Source organism: Aulonocara sp. 'chitande type north' Nkhata Bay, linkage group LG1, assembly GCF_057382095.1.
Source record: "Aulonocara sp. 'chitande type north' Nkhata Bay isolate Kocher_YH1m ecotype deep benthic linkage group LG1, A_spYH_male_GT1.1, whole genome shotgun sequence".
Classification (NCBI taxonomy): Eukaryota; Metazoa; Chordata; class Actinopteri; order Cichliformes; family Cichlidae; genus Aulonocara; species Aulonocara sp. 'chitande type north' Nkhata Bay.
This window is the reverse complement of record NC_141344.1, coordinates 27,879,996-27,902,406: the sequence shown is the minus strand read 5'-3', so window position 1 is coordinate 27,902,406 and position 22,411 is coordinate 27,879,996. Positions and strand designations below refer to the sequence as shown.

The following is a 22,411-nucleotide window of genomic DNA, read 5'->3' as shown; positions in this document are numbered from 1 at the left end:
TCACCCTCCAAGTCAACTTCCTTTTGAGCAACTTCTCTTAGCAAACAGGTTTGAACAGCGCCTCGAGGCAACTGTTGTTGTGATTTGGCGTTATATAAATAAAATTGAATTGAACAGCAAGGGAGTGTAGCTGCTGATGCATTTTGGCATCATAAAGATCTAAGACTCAAAGTGTGCATGTCCAGAACCATATCCATTTTCCAAAACAGTCCCATCTTTTATTAGAGACTTACAAAATTGTCCTAGTCATATGCAGGCCCGATTTGAATATAAGACATAAGTCAGACCATCTCAGACCTACTAAGTTTGTTATTTTGCAGCTTTTAACCTTTTACTGGGAACTTGAAATGCTTGCACACGGCAAATTTCACAACCCTAGAGAGTTACTGGAGGATATTACAAGACTGTTACCTTTTATCTTTCCTAAAAAAAAAAAGGTCATTGTTAAGATGCAAATCAAGGAACTGTTTACGATTCCTTGCCAGATAAAGCATTAATTGAAAATATAAATATTGTATTACAAATTGCTATATTCATATAGCTATTTTCTTAAAGTTGCAAAGTGCTTCATAACTGAAATTTTGTAAAGCATTAAAAAAACAAGAAAAAGTTAAAAACATTTGTTAAAAAAAAAAAAATCTATTTGATTCAAATAAAAAATAAAATAAAAAATAAAAACGTTACCAGGATGTTGTTGTTCAGACAGGGGCTAAAATCCTGAGATGTGATAAAAACAAAACAAAAAAACAAACAAACATTGGGATTTGAATAACATTTGTGCAAAATGTTAACTCACTGCAGCTCGTGGACATTTCTGACTGTTTGCAAAAACTCACGAGCAAAAAAACAAATCCACCTATACCCAACCTCATACCGGTGTAATGACATAATTTCCCCGAAAGATGGCAGCATAACAGTGCTACTGTGATGTAAAGGTTTTCGCTAACTGCTACCAGAGACTGGTCTGATAAGCACCGGTCTGATAAGCACACTACAAATCCCATGTCACTGGTATCTGAAAAGATCTATGGCCTGTGTCCCTGTTCTTCTTCACCAACATTAGCTTTTTTGTGTGTTGTTTGCTTCTAAAATGCAGTTGAACGCTGCTCTGTCGACACAGTTGTGCTGCTTTCAAATACTGTGTGTAAAATCTGTCAAATTACCGTGGTGCGTTCAAGCGCTCTCCTTTTACCATATAATTGCTTCAAATTTAAGCAAGTATGATAATAATAATAATTTATTATAATTATAATTATGATGATAAAAATACACACTCCTTATTTTTTCTATAATTATAGTTGTTGGAATTGATATTTCTTATATTGTCATTTGTGCTAAAATATATAGATATATAATCATTGCCTTTATGTGTCCTAATATGGCTATCATTATGAAGAAAAGGCCGGACAGTCAGAGGATTTATTTTCAACCATCTAACATTTCCTTTATCTGTGTCTGTGCTGACAAAATATGCTTTCTTTATTTAGAGTGCAGCTTAGTGCAGAGACGAGCTATGTTACATTTGGAATGGACCATGTTCTGTTTCTTGAGGTGCAAGACTTCACACCTTTAAATGTTCATTTGAGATATGACCTATTGCAAGTCCCTGTTTTTATGTTTAGCAAGACGCTTATGTCTGCTTTTCTGCATACCTCATACACACAGTTTAAGTTCATTGAAAGGTCATATGTGTATGTATGGTATGGCTGGAAACACACACACACACATACATGCACCTACACACACAGAATACAGACACTGATGTTGTTCAGATATGACTGCTTAAGAATGTCACGTGTATTTGTAATTGCCTATTCATGAATGATTGCTTGTTGACAATAAAAAGGGCTGTAGCGAAGGAATCAGTCAAAGTTGGCTAAGGACAGGTGAAGGCCTGGGCTGACTTCCCTCGCGAGCCACAAAGACAACAGAGCTCTGTCTTGACTTCTTTTGTCGTGCAGTTATTGAGTGTCTCGTTTTCCAGCGGGGTTTGTGTCTAGATAAACCCAACAATAGTTATTTAGACCAACTAGTAAATGAAGAGAAAATGTGTGTATACAACTGATGCCAAATCAGTTTCTAGCGTACTCTCCATCTCTGGACTCTGGTGGAGACAAGAATACATTTAACTAAACATCTTATAGTTTTGGACAAATAATTTAGGGACCTCCCACTGGACACTTATATTTTACAATTTAAGAAATAATAATAAAAAAATCATCAAATCATACTGATTACTTAACAGCGCTCATATAACTTTTACATAGTATTATAGTGTGCCAAGGTGACATTTAACGAATACATAACCAATGTTCCCTCTAATTTTTTATGTGTCTGAGCGAACACACAAACTCCCTGAGCGATCCCGTGGACCACTGTGAGCGACAGCAGATGCGTGCACTGTGGTCACGCCAGCATCGAGTTACAAGTTACATGGTTTATTAAAATAATCAAATTACAGCATTTACATTTATGTTAGACTACTTTTAATTAACTGCTTTATCCCACTTACAATGAAAATTTAAAAACATCTTGTTCATGACCTGTGTAGTATGTTAACACTATTAGAAGTAAAAATAACTTGAACTCCAACTTTGAAAACACAACTTTTTATTATTATTATTTTTTGCTCTGACTTGTATTATGAGTCTGTGGTCTAGGAGAGAGTCCTGTAACTCTCTTTCTGCAAAATACAGTATATAAAGACCAATGCTGGGCAATTAATTATATAGTTACTTCTTCAAAAAAGTAACTCAGTTTTGCAAACAACAAAGTTTTTTGCAGCTGTTTACCTAAAAATGCAGCCAAGGCGTTTTTTTAAATAAACATTTCAAACTATTTACAGAACAATCAGCTGTTCTGCATCAAATCTGATGCCACACAAATCATTTGTGCCACTCCAAAAAATAATTTCTGTCCACTATGAGATAAAGGAGAACAACAGCCTGATACCTGCAGGCCTGACAACAGGAGATGTATCACTGCTGTAACACCTGTAACATTCAGTAGTCGCCTCATTGTTCTGACACACACAACAAAACTATTGACTACACTACACACTAACTACACAAGATTTGCGCTAAACATCGCAAATCTCTCACATCTCAAAACACCGCCGTCACTCCTAAAACTTCCCCCTCCCTAAACAACTAAATGCCATGTTGCCATATCATTTTTTGATTGGTTGACATGGTACATTTTTCGACCAATACGACAGGGTTGGGGATGTTTTGCTCACATAAGGGGAGTGCTTTCGAGCGTTTTCCGTATAAAACGCCGTTTTTACTGTTTCTTCCCACAGTAAATATAAACAATGATAGTATTCAGGAAGAAAACCAAACATTGCATATAATTTTATCATAACTCTGGTTTTACGTGGCCTATCAACACAACTGGTATAAAGTCCACACTTTTTCCGTCAGTTGTTCCGTCTGTCCTGCTCACATCTCCAATGGTTGTACACGTTGTCATTAACGTGGCTTCACTCCACATCAGCCACGCTGCTTTGCTAGCTAAAACACTGATGTCGGCACATAAGGACGCTGTCATAGTCTGTCAACGACGTTGATTAGCTGCGTATATACGAATGTGAATCGCATCATTGGCTGGACGGGAGCAGCCAGTCACTTACTGACTAACACTGCAAAGTTTTAATCTTAATTTCAGTTCTGGTTAGATTTTTTTTGTGTGCGCAACACAGTTTTTCTGTGCGCAGAGACCGTGCCAGTAGTGCGCAATTGCGCACGCGCGCAGCTTAGAGGGAACATTGAACATAACCATTAGAAAAAAACACACACTAACAAAACTGAAACGCAAATTGTTTAAAAATGTTCGTATCATAAATTTATAAGGTTGCTTTGGAGGAGCCCAGCCAAAAGTAGTCTGTTAATCAAACAAATAAGGACATTGTAGCCAGTAAAACAACTGTTTTTTTTTCTTACTCTAACAGTATTGAAAAATGTCAGTCTTGAAGGTGAACAATGAGACCTGCTAATTTATTACAAGTGGACACTATTAAATCTGTCTTAATTTAAATTTGGGGTGTGGTACTAGCTCCTTTCAGCATTTCATTTTGTGACATAGCCAGGAGCCAGTGTCATTCCAGTGAGCATGAGTGAATGATTTAAACATGTAGGCAGTAACAATGTTCCAATCCCTCATAGAGACACAAACTACTCGCCCATCAGAGCTTCATGTTTTGTCCCAAATCCTTCCGGTATACTCAACATGCTCTCTTTTCAACTTTTTAGTTTTCTTGCTAAATATAATCTAAAGTGCTGCTGCACTGGTAAACCTTAAGACACTCGCAGGAAAACATTTCAAAGGTGACGTCAACAAGTTCACATCCATTTTCTATAAGTGACAGGGAGCAAGGTCAGGAATTAGAAGTAATATATTTCTGTGCATTCCCACCCACAGCCAAAACTCTCCAGTAAAGGTGCTTGTAATCTGTCCACTTTAATGCAGTAACACAAGTACCACAGTCAAGACATCTCGGTTCCTTTTATCTCCTGGTCCCTGGAGTATTATCAATCCAGTCAAATGTGTATTATTAATACATCAGTGGAGATTTGAAATCTCTGAGGCCTGCTCTAGAGTGACCATCAAGACTTTCTAATTAGTGTTGTGTGTTACTGAAAAATTTAGTATTGATACCACACCACATAAAAACAGCCAATAATGCCAATAACAAGATCTTTAACTTAGAAGAGAACCTTGTGTGGGGGAAGAACAGTGTGTTGTGATTCATGAGATGAATGATCATCATCAATTTGCAAATTCTGAAAACATTTTAGTGGGTTTTACTTTCAACAATAATTATTTAATATAACAAAACCCATCTTTCAGCTTCTTGTGTATTTTGTTTTTGTTCTTTGGAGACCTGGAATGTAAATGCGCCTCTCTCCAAAGCACTTAGGTACTTTAGAGGAATTTTAAATTGATGTAACAATCAACACAGAAAGGTTCAGACATTTTTCCATAGTGCATTCAGTGGGCTTATTTTACTTTGAAAATCCCAGGGACTTCTTCCTCTTTCTAAATGTATTTCTTGAGCACAGGGATTAAAGTTCAACAGCTGAACTTTCTATCAGCTATGAGCCAAACAGAGTTGAACATACACTCTGTCTTAGACACCTGTCCACACTCACACACACACAGATATTATTTTTATTTTGTTAAGTAAAAAAAAAAGAAAAAAAAGCATCTTTTACACCAATACTTGTAAACCTACATTCAGTCAACTTTATTAGGTACAGCTGTACAATCGTTTTCAATCGCAGCATATTTTTCAATTTAATTTCTGTGGAAGAAAATGAATAAAAGTAAATCAAACAGTGCCTGAAGTACACAACGCCTCCAGAGCTTCTTCTGATTTTGTAGCTGATTTTTTTAATCAGCTCACTGTAAAGGTTTTTAACTCTATTGTGCTGTTCTTTGAAATATTCATTTTACTACAGCCAGCAGTTGTTAAGACGTTTTTTTTTCTCCACAGTCAGCCCCTCTAAAAAGCTGGTGGTGCAATAAAAGACATAATAAAATTAGGGATATATCACTTTATTTAAATCAGCCTTAGATATCGGCATTCCCAGAGCCATACCCCTAACCCTAACCCACAAACCACAATTGAGAAATCTGCTAATGAATCATGACCTAATCACTTCCAGTGGTATTGTCTTCAAGTATTCTGAGATGTATATGCTGTCCTTTGTTATATCCTACATTGGTACTTCCACAGTTTAGTATTCAGCCTGTCCTCTTCTCTCCATCCATCTTTTCATGCAGTTGCTGATCTTTGCTGTCCAGTTTGTGTACCACTCTAAATGCCTCTAGGAACTCAGTGAAGTCTATACTGCCATCCTTATTAAAGTCAATACTCCGGGCCAGGTCATCAATGGCACTGTCGTCGATGGCAACTCCCAAGTGAGCACTAAAAAGACGCCAAGTTTGACGAAACTCCTCAATGGAAATCAGACCTACAGGTTAAAACAAACATCACTCACGTACAAGTCAGTTTTGGCTTATTTGAAACATTATCTCGAAAAAGATATTTTGCTTTTCATTTACCTGAATGATCTTTGTCTATGATGTTGAATATTATCTCAATGTCTGTCCTGTATCTGAACAGAGTTTCAGCCAAATTTGGAGTGACCTGAAAGATAAAAAACAGGAGTCCTTCCAGCTGTGTTTAACAGCAGCAGCGCTGGGAATATGTACTGCGAAGCTAGAAGTAACTGTACCACTAGGGGCAAAATCCCTCCTCGCAGATACAAGTTCGACATTGTAGACAAAAGAACAGGATCAGGAGTAAAATGGACTCGTTTTAAAAGTGCAAATGAGAAAGAACTGCTATGTAAAAAAAAATGCTGTGAAGAGCCTTTCGATAATCTGGATGTTTGTGACTGGAGTATTGTATAATAAGACAAAGGGATGTTTATATTAAGCGTATAACTTCAGATGAAAACAGTGACCTTTAAGGGTTTTCCTTCATCTCCTTTTCCCTTTAAGGTCATTTCTCGAGCGAATGTACGTGTTTCTTTTGTACCCCTTTGTTTCTGACCTGCGGCAGAGGAATGCCTGGTCCCATATCCTCGAAGCAGGACTGATACTCCAGGCTGCCATCTGGTGCCAGACGGGCTAAGTGTGGACGAAGCGTCCTCCACGGCAGGTCCAGTCTCAGTACAGACTCCAGAACCAGAGCCCACTCGCAGACTGACACACGACCTGAAGCAAGGCGTGTGCAAATGTAAAAACTCTCCATGTCAGCCTGGGAATCAAACCTGAATATTAAAACATGACATTTATAAGAAAATGGAGTGAGAAGAGAGCACCTGTGTTATTCTGGTCGTACTGCTGGAAGCCGGCCATCAGCTCGGAGCGGTGAGCGAACAGCTTCTCCTTTAAGGCTCTGAGAGCAGAGCCCTCAGCGGCTCGCACTCTGCAGACACAAACGTTAACCTAGACCAACCTTTCTTACACATTTAATAGAATTATATAATTATGCACAAGATTTTGTCATGATTAGTTTCAGTGCTACTACTCTGAGCATTGCTTCATCGCCCCCACAGTACACAGACACACCAGACACCCGTGTTACCTCTGTGTCAGAGTAAGTTTGCGAGTAGTCCGGCTGACTTGGTACTGGTAGAAGCGGGGCACCAGCTCTCGCCCCAGTTTGACATAGGCTCCTCGGTTGCTTCCCTCCTCGTAATAATTGGACGCAGAGAAGATGGTGATCACCTACAATATGGAAATAGACTCAACAAGGCAAAACCTTTAGACAGTGAACAACATTTTTTAGAATTTTTCAGAATTTCTTTTTTAATTTATTGGAATTTCAATGTACTTTTTGAAATTATAATGTAATTATATTTACCTACAAATACCTAAAGGTAGGCACACTAGAATAAGAGGTAACAAGTCAGTGCTTCAGAGGAAATTACTATACTGTAAGCAAATGTAAGTACTGTTAAATTTATCTGAAAAACAAACAATATTTCCTCATCTTACATTGTAAATATGTTGTATTTTTCATGGTGTTGGCGGTATTATGAAGTGGATTAATCTCGTCTTGTTACATCTTTACTCAGTATTCATAATGTTGATGCTCATGATGAATGCTTTATTATTCAACTGTCCTTTTACTTTTCCAATATAAATGAAATGACTGTTCCGCCTTAACGACTTACAAGGAAAACTCTCAGGCCTACGTGACCTTATGATGGAGCCAGAGTTAAGCCACTCCATAACACGGCTGGTTCCCCTAAATTGTACAATGTAAGATGGGAAAATATTGTTTGTTTTTCAGCAAAATTAAAGAAATGATGCAGTACAACATTACTTTAGAAGTACTTAAAATAACATACAGTGTAATTTATATCTCCTTTCCTGTACTATATCTAGAATTTAGGCACTACTAAAATTACTTATGCACTACTTAAATGTAATTACATTGTAATTATTGCTTTAATATAAAATACCTTACGTTATACAAAGTTTAAAGTTCCTCATGCGCTATTTAAAATTACTTAGACATTCATTATAATTATTTAAAGAGTACTTATATTTGCTTAGAGTATAATTATTTCTTTAATTTGTGTAAAAATATTACTTATTATCCTCTTACCCGAGGGTACCTACACTTAACTGTAATTGTAATTGCAGTGAAATTCCATTTAATTACAGGGGAATTAAGCCCTTAGTCTTGGCCGTATTTTAAAGTGTTAGTGACACATTTAAATGAAATGATTGCACCTTGTGTACCTTTCCACTGTGACAGAACTCGTATCCTTCTTGTTTGCACTCATGTGAGCGGATGAGCAGCTGGAGTCCGTGTTGGAGCAGTAGTCTCTGGGTGACGTCAGGGCCAAAGTAGCAGCCTCCACCTCTAAAGGTGTTGGGACTGCAGCCATCTTGGATTTTAGGGTCACTCCACAATATATCCACTATCTGCTCCAGAGTAAAGCAGATAAAAGTGTTGACCAAGACAAAGAAGGAGCTCATCAAATGAGTGGATTATTAAACAGTGTTAATGTGTTCTCTGCTCCTCTCACCTGCTTCCATTCCTGCTCATGCTGCGAAGGTGACGGGAGGGGAACGGAGGACAGGGAGTCCAGGAAAGGCACTTGGAGGACATTAACAGAGTAAGGCATGCAAGGAGAAGATGGAAAAGCATGCGGGGAGAGGCAGGATGGGGTTCGAGGAGAGCAGAGTGAAGAGGATGACGAGGAAGACGAGGAGGAGGAAGAGGTGGAGGCGGCGCTGTCTTGTCTGCTGAGCCTGCATCGCTTCTTCCTAGAGAAAAAACAAACGGCGGTAGAAAAGAGGCCCTGTAGCTGTTAACAGGAGCTAACTGCACACGGACCTTACTACATAAAAACACATGTAAGTGTCTGTGGGCTGCGGTCACACCTCGTGTTGGGTGTCCTTTGGTTCTTGTTTTGACTGCGACTGCTGCTGGGACGAGAGCTGTCTGTGGATCTCGTTCTTTTGGTCTGTCTGCAGGACTGACTGATGTCCAGGTGCTCCAAACTGCACCTGGGAAATCTCAGGGCTGATTTCACCTACAAGAGGAAGGAATGGGAGGTAGCAGTGAGGTGGAAACATCGTGCTGACAAACAGCAAAACGTGAAGACAGAAAAGTAACATAAAAAAAAAGGGTGAAAAAAAAGGTATACACACATCTTTAGTGCAGTGCTTAGCAAGTACTAAAGGAGTATTTTAATGTAAAAAATAAACAAATAAATCAATAAAATCCACCTTAATGATAACTTTCATACATATTAAAGCCTTCTCTGAAATACCTGTGATGACCATTCATGCTCTGTGCTTTCTGCATTTTAAGAGAATAAATGCAATAATTTATTCAAATACAATTTTATTTTTGTGTCATTTTCTTTCAAAACCAAGAGTCCATCATTCAAAATAAAAATAAATAATAAATAATAATAAAACAATAAAATAGCATAGGTACAGGACAGAGTGTTGAAGGTTGCCATATTAGAAGCATTTAAACATCTTTTAGCATTTGTCTGAGACACGCCAGAAGAAAAGCTCTGTGAAACTGAAACTTAGTGAACGTCACCTGAGCATCAAACAGTGAAGCAAAGTCAAACTACTCTGTATGGGTCCTGCAAAATAAGGTGAACCCTCAAAATTTGTTTCTCTTAATCCCTGTGCATGAATTTCCTACTTTTGTAACCCTTCTGCTGGAAACCTGGCCTCCGGTTTGCTGCTTCATTATTCAGCTAATCCTACCGTGAAACACTGCAATGTCACAGAAACCTTCAAAATTTGTCAGGATAAATATTTTGTTTTTTTATAAAGCAGGAGTCCATTAATCGGACTTGGAGTAGCAATCTTGAATGCAGATTGATACCATAATAAAAGCCCACAAACTGGGGTTAAAGTGGGCTGGAAGTGTCTGGAAAGGCATTGAGGCACTTTAGATTAATGAGCAATTAAATGGCCTTGCTTACACCATCAACACAACCTGTTTTACCTCTCATCTCTGTGATGTGTTTAAGGTGCAGATGTGAATAAAGTTTGTTCATGATGGCCTAATTCAGAATCTAATCAGCGCTATAGAGGAGGAGTGAGCATAAACAGAGTAATCATGCAGGGAATTTCAAATGCAACTTTTCAAACAGTTTAACAAACACACAAACAGGTGAACTTCACAATGATGCTGTATGTTGGACTGCAAAGCACACTTTGCTTTTGTTTTCAGTGTTTGGTTTCATCAAGGACACCAGATTTATGGTGCTGATTAGATTCACTCACCAAATTCCACTTTTTTTAACTTCTACTTTTTACCAGCTTTATGTTGTCTAGGGGTTGGAAATCAGCCAACCAGCTCACAAACATCTGCTTAGATCTTAATGAATTCAGTTGGCTAAATCCACATGGAGCAGTGAATATTGGAACAGTAGCAGAGGCCAGCTGATTATAGGTAGCATACAAATAAAATTTAACTAGAGCTTATGTGACTGATATCTAACATACATATCACACACAGAATCACACTACTCAGGGTTTAGCATCTTGCTTAAGGATGCTTTGGCACACAGACCGGAGGAGTCCGGGATCGATCCGCTACCTTTCCAGTGTGTAAAAGTCCCATTTCACCACCTGAGCCACAGCCACCCCTACTGAGAAGTAGGGAAAGTGATGCCTTTCCCCACACCGCACTCCGACACCCAACCTTAGGGTCTCCCCACCTGCCAAATCCCATTTTAACCCCTATTCACACAGTAGCAGACCTAGAAAGAAGCTACTCTAATAACTTTTCAATAACTGAGCCTTGCAGCTGTTACCGAGAAGCTGCTGAACCAACTCTACAACATGTCTCGATATGCGTCTCAGGAATCTGACTCCTGTTGCCGGATAAAACTACAAACCACTTTTTTCCACGCTGCACACAGCTACATTGTGGTGTGGTGGGTATGAGTGTGTCAGCATGTAAAAAGTTGTTTTTTCTGACCCCTGGTGGCCAAAGCTGATTGATTCCGCTGACCTTGTGTCTCTCTATGGAGCTCAGGAAGTCTAAGTCAGTCTGGTCTGAAATCCCTCCGTGAACGATCAGAATCTTTCCGTCTATAACTGTTGCGATGGGCAGGAGGCTGAAAACATCCTGAAACAGCTGAAGGATCTCACGGCCATGAGTCTGCAAACAGGCGAGAACAGTAATTTAAAATAACAATCAGCTGTGACAGTCACCAAGCTGCAAAGTGCTTACTGAGTTGTGGACATAAAATCAGACTGACGGCATGTATTTGGACTTTACCTTGTACTTCTGCATGACTTCCTTTGTGAACCCGTATCTGAAAAAAGAAAACCACAAACCTTTAAACCCTGATACTCTATTCTCCTCGTGTTCGTGGTGAACCTAGACAGGTAAATATTTTTCACTTCACCCTTTTCTAAACTTGCCTGAGGTTCATTATGTGGTCTTCATGGTTTCCTCGGTTCAGGTGCATGTAGTCTGGGTAAAGCAAAAGGAAGGCAAACAGCAGGATAACCACTTCAACTGACTTTTTTCCACGGTCCACAAAGTCCCCATTAAACACGTACAGTGTCTCTGCAGAGGGAAGGCCATTCTGAGAAAAACCAAAACATGAAAACAGTCAGACCTTCAGCTTTTACTTATTTAACCATCTGAGGTTTGTTGTCATAGAAAAGCCCCCTGCAATGACCCTACAGTCTAAAAAATGACTGATGCGTGTCAGTTAGTTGTTCTTTGCTCTCTGACGGGCAGAAGAATTTATTAAAAAATAAAAATTACATATAGTGACTGCTTAGGATTTAACTGCAGAGGGTTCAGTCTTTTATTTATAAAAAAATCTACATGAAATCTGATATTGCTATGAGGTAGATGATGCACAAATGATGCCTAAGAAAGCTGTTGTACGGGCAGCCTTACCTTATAAAATATAAGTAGTAAGTCATCAAGTCGCCCGTGCAGATCACCTGTACCAAAAGAAAAAAAGTCACTGCAATCAAGAAACTGAAGTCCTGTTGCTTTATGGGTTTACAGAAGCGGACTAAAACTCCCTAATCATAAGGATTGCTCCACCTCAGCCTTATGAGTGTGTGTTTTTTCATTTTTGTTACTCAAGTATTCTTGAGTTTAATGACATGCAAAGGTAGGAGGAGAAAAGCTGTGCAAGAGGAGTCAAGTGGCTGATCAGTGTGCAAATAAGTAGGACTTACCTTGCTGCCAGTAAGATACAATCAACTGTTTTTAAACAACCACAAGGCACCATCTCTCATTTAAAAACTACAGAGATCATTTATTTGGTCTGCGCAGTGTAGCATATGCTACAATGAGATTAAAATATATATTTTTTAATTTTTTTTATGGTCCTGAAAATTTTGAACCTTAAATTAACAAGAGACACTGAGACCCACCACATATAGTGATCTCTTTGTAGTAGGATGTCGACAAGTGAACTATATTTGGCATCTGTTTGAGGAGCTTTTTGGTCTCATACAGCAGCTGGAGAACATATCTGGCATGGAGAGTCTGTGTGGAAAAAAGCAGTGAGCACTCCAAATCTAAACCACCAGACAATCAGATGTTTAAGAGACAAAGTGAAAGGCTCATATTTGGTACCTGCTGATCCTTAAACGCACTCAGGAGCGCATTTGTATCAGCGACGGAGAGAGGAAATGATAGTCTAGGTCCGGTGTAGGACTCTGGAACATTGATCAGGTTGTAGCAGGTTTCTCTGTCTAACCATGGGTCCACCACTGGATCCAGCAGCTGGGAGATCAAGTCTGAAACGCAATTTACATATCATATAATTTATTTAAAATGAAAGCTAGATGTCCACAAACATGAAATCTTATCTTTGTCAAGAAAAAAAATGAGTAAATGGTATATATCTTGTACCTTTTCCTCTATCCTCACCTTTACATCCTTTAAATCCAAAACAGGAATGCACAATATTTGGTTATATGAAAAAATTATATAACAGCTTAAAAAACCTCAGCTATCAATCCTGGTAAATCCACTGTTGTTAATGCCAGCTCACGAGAGACGATGGCTTAGCTGATGCCCTTCTAAGCACCCCAGTGCAAACTGTTTTCTAGGTGGCGCTTTTTAACCTGCTTTAACACGACTATAGGTGCAGCACATCTGCAAGCTGCTTTGCAACCCACCCACCACACAGCTCTTCTTTTTCTGGCTTAATCAATGATAAGCTTATCATCAATAATTTCTATTTTGTCTGTACTGGGAGTGTATTGTTGCTTTTCCCCCTCTCTCTTGTAGTCTTAAACTACAAAAATCTCATATACAGGTGCTATACTATACTAAATATTCTTCTCATATTTGAGACCTCACTGAAGTTTCAAATATAAGAACAAATCCCAACAGCCTTTAAATTATGCAAACAAGCAGTGCTGGGACAGATGTCTACCCAGAGGCCCATGTCCCTCTCCTATTGTGTTATTTCCTCTATAGTGTCCCTGACAAACAAATATAAAAACACAGATCCTGTACGTAGTAAACAGAGACAGCAGAGTCTGGCCTCTTTGCATCCCTTATGTAGACTTAACGTAAAACCCATGAAGAGGATGTTCAGGAGATGATGAGCAAAAAAAGGGTTTCCCTGAGGATTAGCTTGTCAATGAAACATTATGCTTTTGAGCTGGAAGAGCGGGTCAATACACACTTAAGCCACAGCTGTTTCAGTGCACCACACCGACACATTGGCCTCCACATTCACAGTAGTTGCTAAGCAACAGGGTATACGCAATGGGTTTCCTTGTCTAGATCAAAATATCTAAAGTACAGTGGCATAACAAACAAAATGGTGTTAATTTAAACAATAGGGGTGTTGGAAAAGTTAAAAAGAACAATCATTAAACACCAACTGATAAGAAAACGAATGTTTCTTAAAATTAGGCACATTTATTTAGCTGCTACAGTGTGATAAGTTTGTCGTTTCTGCATACATTAAAACCCAGTGAGATCCTGTCTACATAGCAGGACTAGGAAATTATATTTTATTTCAAAAGGAAGCAAACATTACTTCAGCAGTTCCAAATATTATAGGCAAAAATCTAAGTTTTAGACATGCAAAATAATAATAATAATGATAATAATGATAATAATAATAATAATACACCCTTTTACGCTGTAGATATGAGAATTCTCTCCCCTAACCTGGCCCATTCCCATTCAGCTGAGTGAAGTTGTCCAGCATGAAAGTGAAGAAACTAGAGAGCTGAAAAACCAAAAAGAAACGCATGTTTAAGCTTTATGATACTTCTGAAATTTGCAAAATAGATGCCTGTAGTGAGAGACACCTGCAGCTGGTCTTGTTCCCCGGCGTATTCAATAGACTGAAAAATGTTCCAAGTGTACCTGCGTCTCATCTCAAGACGGGCCATGTAGCGCCGGTACCATCGCTGGATCAAAACAGCTGCCTTCATAGCTGCAACAAAATGTTGTATTTTTTATTTACAGGCTAAGCATGTGAGAAAATACCAGCCACTCTATTAGGTACACCTGTTCAACTGCTCATTAACACAAATATCTAATCAACCAATCAAATAGCAGCAACTTAGTGCATTTAGGTCAAGATGACCTGATGAAGTTCAAACTGAGCATCAGAATAGAGAAGAAAGGTGATGTAAGTAACATCCTATGGTTGTTGGTGACAGACGGGCTGGTTTGAGTATTTAAGAAACTGCTGATCTCTGGGTGATGCCAGAACTCAGAGGACAATGGCCAGACTGCTTTGAGCTGATAGGATGGCAACAGTAACTCAAATAACCACTGGTTACAATCGAAGTATGGAGAAGAGCATCTCTGAAATAGACAGGCTACAGGTGGCATTCCTGTCAGTTAGGAACAGGAAACTGAGGCTACAATTCAAGGATCACAAAAATTGTATGATAGCAACATGCTACATGCTGAAACATTCAAATTGTAGGGCTAAAATTTGTACCCTTGTGATGGCTGCTTCCAGGAAGACAGCGCACCATACCAAAATGCTCAAATCCCAGCTCCCTTGGGATGTGGTGGAACAGAAATGTCACATCATGGATGTGTAGCAGATGAATCTGCAGGTACTGTGTGATGCTATCATCTCAGTATGGATCAAATCTCTGAGCAATGTTTCCAGCACCTTGTTAAATCTATGGCATGAAGAACTAAGGCAGTTCTGAGGGCAAAAGGCGTACCTAATAAAGTGCCCAGTGAGTGTATGTAGTAGCAAACAAAGATGAAAACAGATGAAAATGAAAACGTCTTTTTTAGCTGTCTCCATCTCACCCCATCCCTAGCATCGTCCTCCGTCACACCAACCCTCTGGATGTCCTCCTTCACTACATACATGACCCTTCTGTGGTCTTCCTCTTTCCTACTGCCTGGCAACTCCATACTCAACTTTATCCAATATATCCACCATCCCTCCTATGAACATGTCTGAACTATCTCATCCTCACCTCTAACCTTGTCTCTACTCAACCTGAGCTGTCCCTCTGATGTACTCATTTCTAATCTTGTCACTCTTAATAAAAATTCTAGCATCTTCAACTTTGCCATGTCCAGTTCCACCTCCTGTCATTTTGTCAGCACCACCGTCTCCAAACCATTCATCATAGCAGGCCACAAATCACTCCTGACATTGTGCGCTGTCCATTGCTTTGCTTAAATCATATAAAAAGCAGATTTATAAGCATGTCTCTGAAATATATAGCAGTTATGTGTTCACAGCTTAAAGAGTACTAATCTTTGATTATTGTTAAACCAGAGGGCATACAAGGTTTCCACATTTATAATTTAGGATGCTGAATAGCAAACACTTTGTCAACCCAGAGTTTTAAAGTTTCGACATTGTCGCGTGAATCAAACGTACCATTTTTAATACACTCCAATAACCTGTGTGGGACATTCATGTGTTCCCTTAATGTTTAAAGGGTCACAACAGAAGATGGATTTGCACCTTTGATTCGGCAAAGATTTCACACAGGATGACCTTCCTGATGCAACACTACCATTTATCCAGGATTAATTATCCTAAAGCTTATTAACATCAGGTTTGGTTAAGGATTTATCATACACCAGCAATCAGGTTGAGCTATTTGCAAAAGTCTTTATTGCATATTCAGCTCCACGCAAAAGACCTCCACTACTTTGTGATACTGATTTAAATAAAATAGTTGCAGACCGCTGCCTCTCTCAACTCACTCGTTTCATTCCCCAGTTACAAATAAAGTTTTGTTCACTAAATAATTTACATGCAAATGTAAAAAGCACACACAAATGGAAAAACACTGACTGCTGACCCGCTAACCTCTAAGCAGTTGAAGTACAGTCTCTATATTTGCCATGGTATCCATTCACCTGTTGTAGCCATGCCGCAACTCAGATGCCAGAAAACATCTGCTGCAGTCTAAAATTGTAACGGGTGCATGTGTCAGTGAAGAAAGCAACACGTGTCTAAACACCATGTCAGCCTGACTTCACCGATTTGTATATCGCATCACAGTTCATATTAGGGCTGGGCCATATTATACCGTTCACGGTAATACCGGTATAATGTTAGGCAACGATAGGAAAATGAAATATCGCGATAGAATGGGAGTAAAACGCGCATGCGCAGTGCCTTTGTTTTCATACGCACATGGCCGATTGTTGAGTGGAACAGATGAACCAGAATTGGTTTGTAAAAATGGTGCAACTTCAGTGATGTGGAACTGGTTTGGTGTTTGTCCGTCAGATACACGACAAAGCACATTTTTTTGCAGAACATGCAAGCGGCCGTTGTTATTGTCATATTTGTCGGACTAAGATGCTCTTAAATCTGGGAGTAATCTGGGTCCTAAACTCCGTATACTTCAGGTCAAACAACACTGCAGCATCACTTAGAGTTAAAAACTGTCTAAATTCTTTCATCTTTAATAAAACGATCAGCATTGCTGCTTTACCAGGTGTAACTATAAAGTTTAACTTCCAGGCATCCATGAAAACAAAAGTTATTACATTTAACGGAGTTAGAAGTTAGCAGGAAGCTAGCGGAAGTTAGCTCGCTAGTTTCGCTAGTTACCTAAGCATGATATAGCATGTTCTGACGGAGAGATTTCTGAAAAAAATCAAACGTGCAGCTCTGCTATCACTTCCAACATAAACGAAGACAGGAAACTAAACAGCATTGACGTTTGTAGGGTTACTGAAGTTGGGCTAGCTGGTATATAATGATGTGCTACGTGATCGCTAGCGACACAGCTATGTTAGCATAACATAAACAGTGAAGCTGGAGGACGAACACTAACACTTTTCCACTTATAAAAGTTAACGTGAAGGTTCTTCATGGTTAGAGACAAATGCAATCGCATGGCAGGATGCTGTAAACGGACCAAACTTCAGTCAGGAGAACAACTGAGATAATCCATCCACAATACGAGGTTAGTCATTAATATACTGCAACAACATGGGAATAGAGCAGCTGCCAGAGAATTCAACATTAATGAATCAATGGTACAGAAGTGGAGGAAGCAAGAAGAATGAGTTTAATAAAGTTTGATTTATCTGACTGCTTTGTTTCGCTTAATGTGCCTTAATAATCCCGTGCACCTTATGGTCCGAAAAATGCGTACTGCACACTGCAGTTTAATGTTGCAAAGCACCTCTTTTTAACTTCAGTGGATATTATACATGGTTATGCTCAGGATATGTCAGCCCATTTCTACTGGAAATGCCTTTTGGTTAAACTTTCAGCAAGGAATTTGCATTTGCACTGTTACATTTTTATAAAGCTTTAATGTACATAAAAACCAGCTTCTTGTTTAAGTGAAAATAAATGGAAGGTTGTCTTTTTGCGCTAGTAATGTTGTGGAATTGTATTTTGTCTCGCATCAATTATATCGTCGGTTATATCGTTATCGCAAATTTTCAAATATATATCGTGATAAATATTTTTGGCCATATCGCCCTGCTCTAGCTCCCACAGTTGATTTTTTCACACCAAGCTGCTTGCCTATTGAGGATTCACTCTTCCCAGTCTGGTGCAGGTCTACAATACTTTTCCTGGTGTCCTTCGAAAGCTCTTTGGTCTTGGCCATGGCGGAGTTTGGAGTCTGACTGTTTGAGGCTGTGGACAGGTGTCTTTTATACAGATGATGAGTTCAAACAGGTGCCATTCATACAGGTAACGAGTGGGGGACAGAAAAGCTTCTTACAGAAGACGTTACAGGTCTGTGAGAGCCAGAGATTTTCCTTGTTTGAGGTGACCAAATACTTATTTTCCACCCTAATTTACGAATAAATTCTTTACAAATCCTACCATGTGGATTCATGGATTTTTTTTTCACATTCTGTCTCTCACAGTTGAAGTGTACCTCTGGTGCAAATTACTGACCTCTGTCATCATTTTAAGTGGGGGAACTTGCACAATCGGTGGCTGACTAAATACTTTTTTGCCCCACTGTAATCCTACCCCTACCTTGAACCCTTGTGCCACTCCTACTCCACATCTCACTGTCCTTCCTACACCACCCTAACATACTTCTCTGCCTCTCCTTACTTCCTCATACAGTCCCTCTCTAGATCCACAAAGAGAAAGTGAAGCTCCTTCTGACCTCCCCATACATCTCCACCAGCACACTCAAAGCAAACATCCCATTTGTAGCGCTCACTCATAGCATGAAACCATACTACTGCTTCAACAACTCATACCTCAGATGCCTATGACTCTTTAGCTGTTATTTACCCATTGTTTTCTTTTTAGTTCTACAGAACTCCACAGGCCACAGGAATCCTCCGTTACTCTTGCAAAATGTAAAAATGCAGACAGACAAGCACACAAACACAGATGCCACATAAGTAAAAGCCTGGCAGTTAAGGATGAGCGGGGTCTTACTCAGAGCCGGGCTGGGAGTCTTAACTGGTTCATCTGCATGAAGGGAAAACTACAATTCAGCGAGAAAACGTGAAACGTGTAATTGAATAAAACTGTGTGCAAATGAGCATATACAGACACACACACGGTATGAGAAATAACAAGACACAAGGGAGGTCGTGTGCAACAGTGGGATTGGGAAAACTAAGCAAATTAAACAAGCTTCTGGGAGCAGCAGCACTCATTAAAGAGAAGAAAAGACAGACTGCAAAGGAGGGAAAGGATCATCTGTCAAAATCAGAGGCACATTTACTGCAGCAAAAAAATAGCTATCATCACCTTGCTGCAGCAGAACAGGTTAGCAACTTACTAAAGCATAGTAGTAGCAGTACTAGCATTACAAAATGCCTTTGCATAAACACAAGCACTCAGTAACAACTGGAGTACACCCTGCAATTTAGGTGAACTGACTGCAGTCATTTTTAATAAGGAGCAACTGTATGTGCCTGATGTGTAATCCTTTATTACACTATCCTGTACTCGAGTAAGGGGAAATAAAAGTCTCTGTAAGGGCCCAGAAACAGTAGAGGTGGGTGGATCCATTAAAAGAAAAAAAATCGATATCATCACTGGTATCGGTATTGGTACAAGCACGATGGGATCGATACTTTGCTTCAATCTTCTTTGTTCAGTATGTAGCTCACTGAATTATGTTAATCATTTGCTAAGTCGCTGCTTTTCCCTACATAAGCTCTTTATAAGTTAAAAGTATTAGTATTGGTAACATTGGCAGTGTTTACTTAGTATTGGATCTATACCAAAATTTGCAGTATTACACAGCACGAATAAATATGCTGTTTAACATCACATGAGCTTTGCTTTCCAATTAGTGTTTTGTGTGTGTGACGTCTTTGCATGTGGGTTTTTCCCACCTTTCACAGGAGGAACAAATCTCTCTGGGGATAGTATTGGGTGGCTGTGGCTCAGGTGGTAGAGCAGATCAGCTACTGATTAGAAGGTTGGTGGTTCGATCCTTGGCTCCCCCAGTCTGCATGCCAAATATCCTTGGGCAAGATACTAACCCCAAGTTGCCCTCCGATGCCTTCATTGGAGTATGAATGTAGTTTAGATGATTAGTTTAGTATGAATGTAGCACTTGAGTTTAGAAGTGCTTGTGTGAGTGGGTGTGAATGGGTGAATGAGGCATGTTGTATAGAGCGCTTTGAGTACTCCGGGAGAGTAGAAAAGCGCTATATAAGAATCAGTCCATTTACAGTATATTTTTGAGGAGGGGGGGGCAATAAAAATCCCAATGTCCGGTGTACTCCAGCATTAAACCATCTACACATGCTTACCCTGCTCCAGTGTTTCCCCTTGCTTTTCTGTGGCGACAGAGGTGCCACATCCCATGATGGCTAACAGAGAGGGTCCAGAAGGGCTCACATTAGCCGCTTCTTCCAAAGCTGTTTGGTGGCATTTGGTGACACTGATTGATATGAGAACGTGCTCCCTTTATAGAGACACATCGTTAAAGCAGTACTCGATTATCACGTTGCCTTCAATGTATTCAAACAGTGCAGGATTGGCTTCAACTTACAAAAATAAAACAATACAAAAAAGCGACAGTAGGAATTATCCTGCTAGTTAATCGAGTCAAATCATACCAAAATAAAATAAAAACGCTGCTCATTGTCTTACTGCGCGTTACCTTTTAGGACAGCATCATATTCCAACGAGGTGTTTGTTTGGCAAAAATCGTCAGTTCAAACCTACCTGTAGCTCTTATCCGCGCGACAGGGTCATGCAGTTCATTCATACCAATAATAATAAAATACGGTTGCGCTCTAAATTTCCTTAATAGCTTATGAAATCGATTCGAGCGTAAAAACAGGTCGATATGAGGACTGGAGCGTTTCCGGAGCAGCTCTACATGCAACAGGAGCTACTGGTGCAGGAGGAGAGCTCACAGAAGAGGCGGAGGCATCAGGTGGAGTGAAACCTCAACCCGGGAGGGGCCGGTGTTTGACGAGTGGGAAGTCTCGTTTTTCCTTTGACAGCGTTTTAAGTTTTCAGATGCAGTTTAATTAGCTTGTTAACCAAGTATGATAAGAAAACAGTGTGTATTCTAACTTCTGTCCTCCTGAAAACAAACATGCATTTACTCAAAATAGTCTGGTTTTCATCCTAGTTATGACAAGAGAGCCTTTATTTGGGGGCAGCCTGGAAAAACCCCCCCCCCACCAAGACACATTTGCACTTAAGGTCATGCCAAAGCATTTCCCCAGGGTTAAGGTCATGACTTCGCCATTTCAAAGGATGGATTTTTCCCTTTAAGTTTACTGATGTTTGAACCATATTGTTGAATCATCCAGCCTCTCCTGAAACTTCAGATTGGGCTGAGAAAGCAGCTGTAAAAACCTACTTCAGGGTTTCTAAGCCGCTTCAGTGTGAGGATGTTCATACAAAACAGTATCATTTTGTTTTTGTAGTCAGTGATCCTGAAGCCCGTTAACACTGATAGTGTTATAGTGATCTCGCCACATACCACGGGGTGAGCAACTCCAGGCCTCGAGGGCCTGTGTCCTGCAGGTTTTAGATATCACCCTGGGTCAACACACCTGAATCAAATGATGCGTTCATTACCAGGCCTCTGGAGAACTTCAGGACATGTTGAGGTCATTTAGCCATTTGAATCAGCTGTGTTGGCTCAAGGACACACCTAAAACCTTCAGGACACCGGCCCTTGAGGCCTGGAGTTGCCCACCCCTGACATACCACATTTCCAACCATAAATCTGAGCGTACACACTTTCTGTCAGTCCTAGTCTTTCATCTACCAGCTGTTAGGGTTAATTACCTAATAGTTTTACTTTAATAAAGAGGCAAAGATTAAAATAAACCCTTTAATAATAAAAATAAAATTTTGTTTTAAAGTCTATATCTTCATGCAGCGGCTCTTGCATGAATCCTCCGTTGTACGTGTGCAACAGCAGCACTGAGCTCTCGCCGAGTGATGACTTTCAACCTGTTTGACTTGGACAGCCGAGAAGCCTCTAAGCCTACAAGCCTGAGCAGGATCGGTCTGGGGACACCATGCCTCCTGGTCAGAAACTCAGGACTTCTCAGTCCAACAGGACTAACCTGCAGAAGAAGAATACCAAGAAAGTGCATGTGAAACCAGTCCCTCATCACATAGGAACATGTACAGGCCAGACAATTACAGTGTGCATTCTGACCTCTTTATGAGCTCTGTAGATGAGAGTGGAGTAAGCACGAATCCTCTTTTTGGTGCATGGAGGGATCCTACGCGTTGCATGAATAGCCACCTTCATGTTTGCTGTGGCAAGTTCCTAGAAGGGGGAAAAAAAATTGTCATGAAGCAAAATCACCTAGTGCAACATGCAGAATCTCTTTTATAAGGCCACTGGTGAAAGCAAAAGGGCGCGCAGGGAGTGAAACTCGTGCGCTAATCAGCACAAATTGGCAACAGCTTTGCTTGATTAGGCTTAATTATTTTTACCCACCTGGCTTTAAAACCCTCAGTGGGAGGCGGGAGAAATG

The 22,411-nt window shown here is 39.8% G+C and overlaps 1 protein-coding gene across 4 annotated transcripts; it reads right to left on the bottom strand.

Moving 5' to 3' along the window:
- Positions 1–5,221: 5,221 nt before the first annotated feature.
- On the bottom strand, positions 5,222–20,793 carry ppef1 (protein phosphatase, EF-hand calcium binding domain 1). Of its 4 annotated transcripts, XM_086291188.1 has the most exons (19): positions 20,625–20,773; positions 20,207–20,361; positions 18,873–18,905; positions 14,314–14,441; positions 14,171–14,231; positions 12,614–12,777; positions 12,409–12,523; positions 11,921–11,967; positions 11,431–11,597; positions 11,285–11,321; positions 11,015–11,164; positions 8,911–9,062; positions 8,553–8,793; positions 8,263–8,448; positions 7,097–7,239; positions 6,831–6,937; positions 6,560–6,723; positions 6,067–6,151; positions 5,222–5,975 (listed from the first exon to the last, which is right to left on the bottom strand). In XM_086291188.1, the coding sequence occupies exons 2-19, from the start codon at positions 20,259–20,261 to the stop codon at positions 5,746–5,748; spliced, it is 2,265 nt and encodes a 754-aa protein (XP_086147314.1). In that variant the 5' UTR covers positions 20,262–20,361; positions 20,625–20,773; the 3' UTR covers positions 5,222–5,745. The 4 variants fall into 4 exon arrangements, with proteins under 4 accessions (XP_086147314.1, XP_086147305.1, XP_086147332.1 ...); XM_086291179.1 differs by having other exon boundaries at positions 20,207–20,773; XM_086291206.1 differs by lacking the exons at positions 18,873–18,905; positions 20,207–20,361 and having other exon boundaries at positions 20,625–20,793.
- Positions 20,794–22,411: the final 1,618 nt, after the last annotated feature.